Genomic DNA, 14,386 nt, shown 5'->3' with positions numbered 1-14,386 from the left:
TGGCTCTAACAGCCAGCCAGGGAGTCCAAGGCTGGCACCAGTTCTCTGAACCCACACGGTGCTTCCTTTAGTCTGACAAAAAAGCACATTAGGAGGGTTAAAAAAAAAAAGAAAAAAGAAAAAAAAACTATTCAAAGCTTCCTCTAAACCCCACTAAACACTAAACTCCAGGGTTTTTCTTATTATAAGAGGATTCATTGTGAGAAAAGTAACAGCATTAAAAGCCAGAAAAGAAAAAACCACCATGACTACTGACTACAACTCCTAGTATATAAATGTAGAATGATACTAAGCTTTTAAATTACATTTTAAAACTCCTACAATCACCTTACAGTTTGGAGTACCCAGTTTATTGGAAGAAAAGCTCTCTAACAAAATCCGGATGAGATATTTCTCGTCGTCTTTCATGGGAAAGGGCGCACAGCCGTCTGTCACGTTTTCTACTGACTTGGAAAAGAGGCCCTTGAGAACTTCATGGCTTTGCTGAACAAACAAGAAAAGTTTGTTTGGTTAAAAGAATACATTACAAGCACTTTCTTCCAAACTAATCAAAATATTTCATAGGCACAGTCTTACTCTGATTTCTATGTCATTAATTAAAGTATAGGGAAATAATTTTATGAAGTTCATTTTAAGATTTAAACAAAAGAAATAAGACGGGATTTACAACTTTATTTCTCCAAACAAAAAAGAAATCAGACAGCCTTTGCGACATTTTAGCCATTAGAGAATTTAAGAGAAATAAACATTTTTTACAGTTTTTTGGTTTTTTTTTTTTTTTTTTTTTTTTTTTTTTTTTTTTTTTTTTTTTTTTTTTGAGACGTAGTCTCACTCTTGTCGCCCAGGCTGGAATGCAATGGCGCGATCTCAGCTCACTACAACCTCTGCCTCCCGAATTCAAGCAATTCTCCTGCCTCAGCCTCCTGAGTGGCTACGATTACAGGTGCCCACCACCACACCCGGCTAATTTTTGTATTTTTAGTAGAGACGGGATTTCACCATGTTGGTCAGGCTGGTCTCAAACTCCTGACCTCAGGTGATCTGCCTGCCTGGGCCTCCCAAAATGCGGGGATTACAGGCGTGAGCCACTGCACCCGGCCTACAGTTTTTTTAATTTTCTTTTTTCTTCTCTTACTATCGTTCCCAAGAAACATTTTTACAGGACTTTTTTATACATAAAATTTTGGTTTTATACTGGAAATACTAACATAATTCCCTGAAGTGTTTTTATATAAATTAAATACAGAATTTAGCCAGTACTCTGGCTAACATTTTGCTAGACTGTCCTTTCCTGATACTCAGTATTCTTCATCCCCAGCAGAAATAACAGAAGTAAAATAAAAGACCTTCAACATCAGCTTCAAAAGTGGCCTCTCTGATCATCTCAATAGATGCAGAAAAAGCACTTGATAAAATTCAACATTACTTCAAGATAAAAAATTCTCAGCAAATCAGGTACAGAAGGAACATATCTCAATGCAAGAAAGGCCACACATGACAAACCCACAGCAAACATCATACTGAGGAGGGAAAAGCTGCCATCTTTTCCTCTGAGAACAAGAACAACATAAGGATGCCCACTTTTATCATTTACATTCAACACAGTACTGGAAGTCCTAGCAAGAGAAATTAGGCAAGAGGAAGAAAGAAAGGGCATCCAAATTGGAAAAGAGCAAGTCAAAATGTCCCTCTTTGCAGATAACATGATCTTATATGTAGAAAAACCTAAAGACTCCACCAAAAAACTTTTAGAGCTGATAAACGAATTCAGAAGAGCTGCAGGATACAGAAATCAGTACACAAAAATCAGTAGCATTTCTAAACACCAATAACCAGCTAAAAAAGACATCAAGAAAGCAATCCCATTTACAATACCTACAAAAATAAAATAAAATACCTAGGAATATAATTAACCAAGGAAGTGAATGATCTCTATAATGAAAACTACAAAATATCAATTAAAGCAATTGAAGAGGACACAAGAAAATGATAAGACATCCCATGTTTATGAATTGGAAGAATTTATACTGTTAAAATGACCATACTATCCAAAGCAAGCTACAGATTCAATGCAATTCCAATCAATATACCAATGACATTCTTCACAGAAACAGAAAAAAACAATCCTAAAGTTCATATGGAACCACAAAAGACCCCAAAAGCCAAAGCAATCCTGAGCAAAAAGAACAAAGCAGGAGACATCGCAGTACCTCACTTGGAAATACACTACAAAGCTATGGTAACCAAAACAGCACTATACTGGCATAAAAACAGACACACAGATGACCAATAGAACAGAATAGAGAACCTAGAAATAAAGCCACGCATTTACAGACAACTGATTTTCAACAAAGGCTCCAAGAACATTCACTGGGGAAAGGATACTCTTCAATAAATGGTGCTGGGAAAACTGGACATCTAAATGCAGAAGAATAAAACTAAGCCCCTATCTCTTGCCATATACAAAAATCAACTCAAAATGAATTAAAGACTTAAATGTAAGACCTAAAGCCATAAAAACTACTAGAAGAAAACAAGGAGAAATACTTTAGTACACTGATCTAGGCAAAGACTTTAGGGCCAAGACTTCAAAAGCAGAGGCAACAAAAATAGACAAATGGAACTACAGTACACTAAAAACCTTCTGCACAGTGAAGGAAACAATCAACAAAATTAAGAGACAACCTATAGAATGGGAGAAAATACTTGCAAACTACTCATCTGACAAAGGAATAACATCCAGAACATGCAAGGGACTCAAACAGCAAAAAAGCAAACAGTTCAATTAAAAAGTGGGCAAAGGATCTGAACAGACATTTCTCAAAAGAAGACATACAAATAACCAACAAAAACATGAAAAATGATCAACATCACTAATTATCAGGGAAATTCAAATCAAAACCATCATGAGAGATAGCATCTCAACCCAGTTAGAACGGCTATTATCAAAAAGACAAAAAGCAAATGCTGGTAAGGATGCTGAGAAAAGGGAAACCTTACACACTGTTGGTGGGAAGGTAAATTAATACAGTCTTTATTGAAAACAGTGTGAAGGTTATTCAGAAAAACTAAAAACAGTACGAACATACAATCTGGCAGTCCCACTACTGGGTATTTATCCAAAGGAAAGGAAATCAGTACATCAGAGATACCTGTACCCCATGATTACTGCAGCACTGGTCACAATAGTCAAGATACAGAACCAAGCTAGGTGTCCGTCAACAAATCAATGGATACTGAAAATGTGGTATATACAAAATAAAATACCATTCAGCTACAAAAAGAAAAAATCCTGTCATTCTTGGCAACATGGATGAGCCTGGAGGATGGTATGTTAAGTAAAAGAAGCCAGGCACAGAAAGATAAATATGACATGTCCTCACTTATGTGTAAAAGCTTAAAAAAAAAAAAATTGAACTAATGGAAGTAGAGAGTAGGATTGTGGGTAATAGAGGCTGGGTAATACAGGGGAAGGGGAGAATAGAGAGAAGTTGGTTAACAAACACAAAATTACAGCTAGACTGGAGGAACAGGTTCTTGTGTTCTGCAGCACTGTGGGGTAAATATGGTTAACTATAAGGTATATTTTCAAAAAGCTAGAAGAAAGTTCTTGAATGTTTACAACACGAAGAAATAATAAATGTCTGAGGTGACAGATTTGCTAATTACCCTCACTTGATCATTACACATTATATACACATACAAAATATGACTCTATATCCCATAAATATGTACAATGATTATGTGGCAACTAAAAAAGGGGAAAAAAGTGGCCTCTCAAACCTTCAGATCATGAAAAATAACTCTAACACTGATTTTGAAAAAATAGTTGAGACTCCGTCTCGAAAAGAAAAAAGAAAAAATAGTTGAAAGAAGTTTTGAAATGCTTGAAATACCTGAAATATTTTATTAACTCCTTCCATTAGGGAGATAAGTCTTGGAATCCATTTTTAAAACTCCCCACATATAGAACAATTTCAAATCTATCTTAAGAAGATAAAAAGCTGAATAGGAGGCAGGGTGCAGTGGCTCACACCTGTAATCCTAGTACTCTGGGAGGCTGAGGCAGGAGGATCCCTTAAGCCCAGGAGTTTGAGACCAACCTGGGCAACACAGGGAGACCCTGTCTCTACTAAAAAATATATTAAATAAATAAATAAATAAATAATTTTAAAAAATAGAAAAGGTAAATAGGAGACCAACAAATACAATACCCACCAACAAAAACAATACCCAGTCACCATAATTTAGCCTCAGAGAAATCTAGAAGACATTTAAATTGGCACCGCCAGTCTTAACACAAGTACAGCACACCAAATGGTGAAAAGGCACACTGTCTGCCTCCTCCTATCTCAGGGTCCACAGAGAAGGAAAGCCCGCCCCGTTCTCTCTCACACAAATGCGTGCTCCAGCAAGGGTGAGAGCACACACCTTGGACTCGTAGGACTCCTCCGTGAGCTCAGCATAGCCCTGCTGGATGAGGACATCTCTTATGTTGATGGCATCCTGGACCCCCGAGTACTGGTACACGTCCACGTGCAGGACGCTGTGCACCACAGAGAAGACCTTCACAAGGAGGGTGCAGCCGCTCACCAGAGAGGCGAACCACTGGCTGGCCCCGTCACTCCAGTGCTCGCCACAAACAAGAGACTTTGCCGATGGTCTCATTTTGCAAATCTTAAATTCCAAAGCCTACAAGGACGGAAGGGCACAGCTCAAACAGCTTTACAAATAAGCAAAACACTCACCCCAAATACCACTGAAAACAGACCTCGTTCATGTATCTTCAATGGTATTCTCGTAAAAGTCCCAATAAAATTGATGTTGGGGTAGTCAGAATTTCCTAAAGAAACTTGGTTATGCTTTTTAACAACAATAAGAAACATTTAGAATAATTTTTAGATTGTCTTCACACTGATGGTAAAGGGCATGTGTGACTATGTCTCCAGCCTACCTAAAAAGTCTGTCTGATTTCAACATAACCAGAAAACTCAGAAACAGTATTAGAAGATACTACTGGATTAAAACAACTTTTTTGCTAACTCTGAAACCTTTCATATATTTTTGGAAGAGCAGAAACCAAATTTGGCTATTGTGACAAAACAAGTCCCTTCCCTGTCCTGGGCCCTGACTCCCCTAGCTGTAAGCCGAGGCAGGCCACCACCTGACCCAGGAATCCTGTCTCGCATTCAGCATTCATTCCCTAGAGTCTTCTCTATCTTACCTGGAAAGGAAGTTCAAGAAATTGACCGGGAATCTCCATCAAAAGATGTAGATCTACATGAGACCTATTGCCATAATCTACAAAGAATACCTAGAAAATAAAGCAAGTACACACTTTAACACGGGGTCAAAAACAATGCCACACCTGAGCCACAGCAATGCAGCAGTCTGCTCTAATCCTATAACTACAGAATTATTAGAGTGACCTGAGCTTAAATCCACATATCAATGAGGGAAACAGACTACTCTGCTAACTGCAATTATTTTAAATTTAATTTCCACCTATAATTATAAAAGATATTTGATAAACTGCTGTATGTCAGTCTCATTTCCCTACCAGTGACTTATTATAGAAAAACCTACCTCAGCAGAATTTCCAGAAACATAAAGGACTTGAGCTCTAAAGTAGCGTTGTTTACCAAAATCAGCAAAAGGTGCCAGACAGACCAAGCCTGGATGTGGGTGAGTGGGTAAGGGCATCAACGTCAGTTGGTTGATTTCAGCAGTAAGCTTTTTCAGAATCTCTGAGTTTTTTTCATCAATCCTATATCCCCAAAAGTGTCCCACTTCAACCACCTAAAAAGGAAGAGGAGCAACAGAGATGAAATCTAGAAAGGACTTTCGTAAGGAGGAAAATGAGCTTGAATCACAGGGCTGACACCCTGTGCTGCACATCTCACCAGGATAATCCTCAGAACATAAGTATTCTACAGGTTTTTGACAGGTGTTTATGAGACAAAAAGAGGGGGTCCCCTGGTGAACTAAGGTAAGGAAATGTGTGGAATATATCCTTTTCTTGGCGGTACAAGACTCATTCTTACATAAATAAAGGTTCTGAGGTCATATAATCATTTCAGCCGGGCACAGTGGCTCACATCTGTAATCCCAGCACTTTGGGAACAGAGGCAGGCAGATCACTTGAGGACAGGAGTTCGAGACCAGCCTGGCCAATGTGGTGAAACCCCATCTCTACTAAAAGCACAAAAATTACCCGGGCATGGTGGCACACACCTGTAATCCCAGCTACTCAGAAGGCTGAGGCAGAGGAATCGCTTGAACCCAGAAGGCAGAGGTTGCAGTGAACGGAGATTGTGCCACTGCACTCCAGCCTGGGCAACACAGCAATACTTTGTCTCAAAAATATACACACTTTTTTTTCCTCTAACATGTATCTTGTCACATCTGATTTATTGCAGAATTTTAAATGTACTTGGTATTTTAAAAATTAACTTTGATTCTAGAATATGTTTCAATTTCTATTTTAGCCATATTTCAATTTAACAAGTACAGTGATAATTCAAGCTCACCCCCATTAACAAGATTACCAAGGTGCACGAGTTCTCTCTCTCTCTCTCTGTGTATGTGTGTGTGGGGGGGGGCGGTGTAAACTTCCTATATACAACATGATGATTTTAGTTTAAGGAGGAAAAGCTCAATTACTTCATCCTTACCTCTGTGACATCAATAGTTAGAAGGAGATCTGTAACTGTCTGGGACCTGTCTGATGTGTTAAATGAGACTTGCATAGGATCTACCGTCTGCTTCTGGAAGTCCACATTCACCCTAAATAATATGAATTTTTAATAAAATAAAAATGAAGTTTTACAAAGAAAACACATTTACATAAGTGAAATTATCACTTGAACTATTCTAATATTTCTATAAGAAAAGAACATTTCAATAAAATACCTAAGCCAGAGATGACAAATTTGATTTCATCTCAAACATGAATTTCTGCTGGCTTTTTGAAGGGCTCTGGAAGGGGTACACACCCCAACAATTATATACTACCAGGTAGTATATAATTGTGAAGGCCAAGACTGTCAGAGAATATCTCCTTTCAAGGTATTATCAAGATAAATAGATAAATTATTAAATTTAGACTTTCAAGGTCTGAGATAAATTCTAAATCTCAGACCTACAGTGTTTCCTAACTTGTGTTTTCAAATGTGCACCCTGACCTTTAGAAAACTATAAGAATCCATGCCTGGCTCAATGCTATGTTAGAAAACACACACACATGATTTTCCAATAAACCCCCAAAATATCATTTTCCCTTAAAGGCAATAAGACAGTAAATGCTAAACTTCTGAATACAAAAGACAAATTTGATAGAAAATAAAAATTTCCTTTCCTAATACTTTATTCTAAAACGAAGAGAAAGAATTATAAGAAAGATCTTGATCCAACTCTTTTCCCGATCTCCAGACCCATTTTCAATGAGTGACTCAGGCAATGAGTGACTCCCCGGCGTTCAATGACAAAAGTAAGCGGAGTCTGACCTCACTAGAGCAGGACAGGTCTTCTCTACATGAAGGACTGAACCCACTACACTCCCAAACTCTCAGAAACCAAAAGTCACACACTGGGTGAAACCAGATGGAACAGATTTCCCTTCCTCCACCAACTCCTCAGATTCCTGTTAAATTCCTCTCAAAACTGAAAACTCTACAATTAAGAAATAATAAATGAGACTTCCCACATATGTGACTATGGGGATATGGCCAAAAGGCAAGCAGTCTGTCACAAATACCATGGGTGACTCAGTTTGGTCCAAGAGAAGATCCACCAGGGTGATGCCAGCTGCATGCAGCAAGTGCCCCTGCCCTGGGCTGACCAGCCCTACAGACAGCCCTATCCCTGAACCACTCTCTGGGTGGGAGTCAAAAATGCTATTTGGCAAGGAAGGGCAGCTTACTCTGGTAAGCAACTAGGTGCTCCCAGCTGCATCTCCATTATGTCCCACTGATTGCTGTGTTGAAGACAAAGAATATTCCACAATACTTAAAAAGAGAATTTGCAAAACAAAATGCATAATCCTATCTAGGAAGAAAGGAAATTAACATTAGATTTAATCCCTACTATTTAACTAAAAATTACATAAATGGTATCACTCAATCCTCTCAACAGCCTTGCACCATAGGTACCATTTCTTTTTTTTGTTTGTTTTGAGACTGAGTCTCGCTCTGTTGCCCAGGGAGGAGTGCAGTGGTGTGATCTCAGCTCACTGCAACCTCTGCCTCCCGGGTTTAAGTGATTCTCCTGCCTCAGCCTCCCACGTAGCTGGGATTACAGGTGTCCGCCACCATGCCCGGCTAATTTTTTTGTATTTTTAATAGAGATGGGGTTTCACCATGTTGGCCAGGCTGGTTTTGAACTCCTGACCTCAAGTGATCCTCCCGCCTCGGCCTCCCAAAGTACAAGGATTACAGGCATGAGCCATCTCGCCCGACCGGTATCATTTCTATTAAACAGAAAAAAAAACTCAGGTTCAGAGAGGTTAGGTGATGCGCCCAAGTGCACAGAGTGAGGAGATGACGCAACCAGGATACAACGGCAGGTCCACTCGACCACAAAGCCGGTGCTTGTCTATTTATTTATTTACTTATTTATTTATTTGTTTTAAGACAGTATATTGTTCTGTCACCCAGGCTGGAGTGCAGTGGTGTGATCTCGGCTGACTGTAACCTCCACCTCCCGGGTTCGAGCAATTCTCCTGCCTCAGCCTCCCGAGTAGGTGGGATTACAGGCGTGTGCCACCAAGCCCGGCTAATTTTTGTATTTTCAGTACAGACAGGGTTTCACCATGTTGGCAAGGCTGGTCCCAAACTCCTGGCCTCAAGTGATCCACCTGCCTCGGCCTCCCAAAGTGCTGGGGTTAGAGGTGAGCCACCACACCCAGCCAAGTCAGTGCTTTTAACATAAGCTGAAGCAAGGTCAGATCAATAGTCATTTAAAAACAGTATCTGAATATGTGAAAGCAAGTAGAGCATGTCTGCCACCTCCCTCCTGAAAATACCTTGTGTTCCTGAGCTTTGAGACATTCATGCCTTGCACCTTCCCTTCAATTTCCTCTGCAGAATGAACGTTGAGTTCAAGTGAAACTTTTAGTTGAGACATCTTAATTGCCATATACACGGCAGGAAGGGTTTTAAATCTCTCTGTTGGATTTCGTGAGAATTCCACAAAGGCTCTGTTCCACAAATGTAAATTTAAAAATAAATTTATCAGGCATCTGATTAAAAACTGCATATTCATTTCTCTCAAGATTAGAAATTCTGTCACATCTCTCCTCAAAATGCCAGTAACTCTTCAATCTATAATTAATAACATGAAATAATTTCTCCAATGGAAAATTGTTAATTTAAGAGAAATAAAAGTTACAATGACATGTCATTAAACCAAAACCAAGTATCATCTTTGTATAATATAATGCAGAATAAAGACTAAAGTCACATGGAATTTGGGGCAAAAACAAATCTTACTTCATAATTACTTTCATAATTGCAAAATAATTTTCATGATTACAATAGAATGTCTTTCTTTACTATCATAAAATAAAACAGACACAGAAAACCACACAAATGTGTAACTCAGTGATCTTTGTAATTCCCCTTCAAAAAAACCATGAAATCATTTTTTCTTTAATTTTATTTTTTGAGATGGAGTCTCGCTCTGTCGCCAGTGCAGGGACGTCATCTCAGCTCACTGTAACCTCCGCCTCCCAGATTCAAGAGATTCCCCTGCCTCAGCCTCCCGAGTAGCTGGGACTACAGGTGTATGCCACCACGCCTGGCTAATTTTTGTATTTTCAGTAGAGATGGGATTTCACCATGTTGGCCAGGATGGTTTCTATCTCCTGACCTCACGATCTGCCCATCTCGGCCTCCCAAAGTGCTGGGATTACAGGCGTGAGTCACAGCGCCTGGGCCAAAACTGTTAAATTTATTGCCAAGTGACATGGTTTAGATCTGTGTCCCTGCCCAATCTCATGCCGAACTCTAATCCCCAATATTGGAGGAGGGGCCTGGTTGGAGGTGACCGGATCATGGGCGCAATTTCCCCCTTGCTGTTCTTGTGCTAGTGAGTTCTCACGAGATCTGGTTGTTTAAAAGTGTGTACCACCCTCCCCTTTGCTCTCTTCCTTTCACTCCAGCCATGGAAGACGTGCCAGCTTCCCCTTCACATTTCACCATGATTGTGCGTTTCCTGAGGCCTCCCCAGAAGCAGCAGCCTACACAGCCTGCAGAACCATGAGCCAATTAAAACTCTTTTCTTTATAAATTACCCAGTTTCAGGTATTTCTTTATAGCACTGCGAGAACAGAATAAAACACCAAGTAATGTTGATAAATGCCCTCCCTTACCTCAGCCTCTATTTCAGTGTCCCATTCCAGCCCCCTCTCTGGGGCATGAGCAGCAGGCATGGAGCAAAAGGTGCCTGCTGGACGTGCCAGGCAGAAAGAAGACAGCATCAAGTTTACCTTGCTATGCATGCATGTTCTAATGCCCCTGGGTTCCCACATCACCACAGAGCCACATAAACAGACCTGGGCCCCTTCCTCTACTATAAAAATCATCCTGTATTGAGGTCTCTCCTGGAAATGTACACCTTGAGCAGTTTGGAAAGACGCCCGGCAAGGGAGGTGTGTGGAGTAGGTACATGAATAGACCCTGATTCACTCTGCCCTCCTCTGCCCTCCTTCATGCCCCATCCTCTTCACTCATAAATCCATGCATTTTCCTTCCACCCACCACCTGATTCATGCACTTCTGCTTTATCTCCCTTCTTCAGAGTCTCTCCTAAGACTCCATAGAAGTAATTTTAAACTCCAGACCTCAACATCTGCTCCTCAAAGCTCCATCCTCCCCAGCTTCCAGGCTGGAAAGCCAGATGCTCTTGGGCTCCTCTCTCTTCTTTGCCCTCCACATGCAATGACCAGCCAAATCCAAGCCATCCTCCTTCCCATCTGTTGGCTCCTTTTCACGTCAACCACCACCATACTGCCTCCATATCTCAGTACCTCCGCTTTGGACTACTGCGAAGACTCCAGGCCGGCCTCTTCTCTTGTCTTGACCTCCGCTTATCCCTGAGTGAGTTCCATGAAACATGGTTCTGGACAGAACACTCAGACGTCTCCAAGTGCCCACCTAGTCACGTTCGCACTCATCGATCTGCTAAAAGACTGTCCCAAAGTCAGCATCTGACCTCCTCACAACAGACTCCATCTGACACGGAGCAGCTCTGCCCAAATGGCTGCCAGCTATGTGTGCACAGTCTCGGCTTTCCACCATCAAGATCAGCTCATGCCTGCCTCCTGCTGGAAAACTACCCTGACCCTGCGGGCACCACCTCTGCAGTGGACACTGCACCAGCCCGAGGCCTCACAACCCTCCAACGTCCACCCAAGGAAGTCTCAAATTAATGTTACTGCTCTGATATTGGGCCTCAAATAGAATGTCTTCTTCTAACCTTCTGGGCCTCTCCCATGACTTCTCACAGCAGGCAAATGTCTGTGAAACTAATTTGACTCTCCACTCCTACCACGAAGTTGAAAGCTTCTTATGGGAGAACATGATATGCCCAGGTACTACCTGTGCCCATCTGCCCACGCACCCTTGGCACCTCACAGAGTCTACACAAAGTCACCCCTGCTCTATGCCAAAAGAAATACAGTTCTTATTCTTTTAATCACTATATCTTCCTTTGCCTTTAAATACTTGAATCCCAAGAAATGGTACTGGTATAACCAGAAAGAATACTGTTACTTCCCCCAAAAAATTGGTATGACATTTGTATTACGACTAGAGAGCTGGAAATGTGAGGAATGTAAAAGCTATAAACACCTATAAAAAAGGTCCCAGGCAATGGGAGGCAGAGGTTGCAGTGAGCCAAGATTGTGCCACTGCACTCCAGCCTGATGACAGAGTGAGACTCCGTTTCAAAAATAAATAAATAAAAATAATAAAACAAAACAAAACAAAAAGTCCCAGGCAAGAAGAACAGGAAACAAACACAGATCTCAATCCAGTCATAAAGATGAGTGAACAAAAATGCTGCAATCTCATGGGAGCCAAGACTTCTGACCCTCAAATCGGTCAAAGGAACATTCACGCAGAACTGGAACCTCACCCAGGTAAGCGGACGCACAATATTCAGGAATTAGTTCAGCTGTGTGATTCCAGCTTTAAGTAAGCTACTTTATATATGTGACTTACTATCTTACTATAATTTACATCAGAATATTTAAGAAAAGTTCAGACACTACAAGTTTAATTCATTAATTCTCTAAGTTGTTAAAAGCACTTAGGAAGGTTTTGCTTGTTAGGGAGTTGTACGTCTGCCTCATGAGGCATTTACAGGCCTACAAAGAAAATCAATATATTAATCATAGAAATGGAACTTAAAATGCTGGAGGGAATTACCCCAAATTGAAAATGGACTTAATGTTCAACTTGAGTGAATTGGACATTAAAGAAAAAGTGTTTGTTCTTATTTACAAAGCTTTGTCAAGTTAAATAAAAATTTATCAACATTCATAGAACACTGGAAAAAATTTCTAACTTTAAAAATTAAAAATCATACTTTAGGCTTTTTGGTACATAAACATTTCCTGTTAGAAATAAAAACTGAGTGATACTCCAAAACACACCATTTGCTCCTTACATGCAGTAAGTAGAGCCAAATTGAGTTTTTACAATGTTTGCCTTCCAAAAATATTCAAAACATATCTGCTTTAGACAACTATAAGCAGATACTCTCTATTCTGGAGCATCTTCATGGCCCACAAAATAACTCTTACCAATGACTCACTGAGAAAATCTGAGGACAAGTACGTGAAAGAGAAGATCACTTTAGGAGAATCCGCCTTAGCATCACACTGAGTTACTGAGCCTTCTTGGAGTGACCACGCTTGACCGCTAACCAGCAGCTTGGTCCTTTAGGAGGTTACTTAGCAGAAAGAGAAGATAAATTGCTTCTGACCATAAGATAAACCAAAGCTACATTTTGAAAGCCAGTTGCAGCAGCCCATAGGAGGACCCATTTCCACGGGCACTCAGTTTTCAGAATCAGCATCTGGAAACATTTGAATCTTTATGCTTCTTTCATAATTGCAGTTGATTACAAAAATATACTTACTTTGCACCATCAAATACAATAGATTTGACTTGACCACATTGTCTAAAGAGAGACTGTAGTTGTTTATAGTAAAGAAATCCATAGGGAGGAATGTGCTTCAACTGTAAAATATAATACAAAATCAGAGCAGATTACTAAAGCTAACAAAAGAGTTTCAACATTCACAAGCTCAAAACTGATGTACACTGTTTTAGTTTCTAAAAACACAGTTTGCTATCTTTAACCATAATATATAAACTCTACATATCAGTGCATTTAATGACTTTTAAATTCTAAGTTCTATAATAAATATGTTAAATAAAGGCTAATTCTACCCCTGTTAAAATGGTATAAGTCTAATAAAGCAAATTAAGATTTGTTTACTTCTGTTCTCCCTTAAAATAATCAAGCTCACTAAACACTTCTTTTTAAAACGTATTTCTACATAAGGAATAATGGGAACGTAAACTTTAAAGGAAAATGTCTAACTAACGAGAGGAGTGCATATTTCCTCATCACCACAGTGGAAGGACCAAATAGCACATGATCAAACTGGCATTGACCTTTGATGTATAAACTCTCAAGGCACCACGCTGGGTTTCTGCAGAGCACTCCACACTTTCCTCTGGACCAGGGCAACTCCTGTGCCAGCCCAGCTCTGCACAGGGCTCCATGACAGAAGGCACGTAAGTGAAGGCATCCAGTTAGATCCTGTCTCCTCACTCCCTGAATCCGCATGTCTCCTTAGGCAGGTTATGGAGTTGCCCTGAGACCCAACTGCCACATCATGAAATGAGAACGGCGTGAGAAATCCCCAACTCAAAGGGTGGAGTGAGGCTCAGAGAAGAATAAAAAGCACCCAACACACAGTCTCTCAAGTGCTAAGTAAAGCTAGCTATTACGTAGCTTTTAAGATATACACACTAGGTAATTGGAGCCCCCAGACTAGGTTCCCAGTGCTCGAGCGATGCAGGCAGAGCTGCTGAATGTCTGAGGGAGAGTCCTATAGAACCCTTCCCGCTGTGCACAGCTGAGGGAAGAAAACCACAATGGGGCAGAGGGGTGAGAGAGGAAGCCAAGCAAAGAGCTTAGTCAAACCTGACGGCCAGCGAGAGCACAGGTGCCAATCAAATGATTCTCAGTAGCTATAAAAAACTAATGACTTCCTTTTACTGTCCCTTCCATAGGTATCAAGTATATCTCAGCTGGCTCTCTCATCTCCAGCATGAGCACCAGCTCCTTTTGGTGCTCATCAAAGACCTCC

General features: G+C 40.4%; 1 protein-coding gene across 1 annotated transcript in view; it reads right to left on the bottom strand.

Moving 5' to 3' along the window:
• The window catches only part of TDRD9 (tudor domain containing 9), a 133,326-nt gene that overhangs the window by 25,612 nt on the left and 93,328 nt on the right, over positions 1-14,386 (bottom strand). Inside the window, exons 23-29 of the mRNA XM_007987964.3 lie at positions 13,144-13,244; positions 9,023-9,196; positions 6,675-6,786; positions 5,587-5,799; positions 5,225-5,314; positions 4,432-4,692; positions 328-483 (exon numbers count right to left, since the gene is read on the bottom strand). Of these exons, the coding sequence (XP_007986155.1) occupies positions 328-483; positions 4,432-4,692; positions 5,225-5,314; positions 5,587-5,799; positions 6,675-6,786; positions 9,023-9,196; positions 13,144-13,244 (1,107 nt within the window). The remainder of the gene's footprint in view (positions 1-327; positions 484-4,431; positions 4,693-5,224; positions 5,315-5,586; positions 5,800-6,674; positions 6,787-9,022; positions 9,197-13,143; positions 13,245-14,386) is intronic.

The sequence above is a fragment of the Chlorocebus sabaeus genome, chromosome 24 (genome assembly GCF_047675955.1).
Source record: "Chlorocebus sabaeus isolate Y175 chromosome 24, mChlSab1.0.hap1, whole genome shotgun sequence".
Classification (NCBI taxonomy): domain Eukaryota; kingdom Metazoa; phylum Chordata; class Mammalia; order Primates; family Cercopithecidae; genus Chlorocebus; species Chlorocebus sabaeus.
The sequence above is the reverse complement of the archived record's forward strand: the minus strand, read 5'-3'. Positions and strand labels throughout refer to the sequence as shown.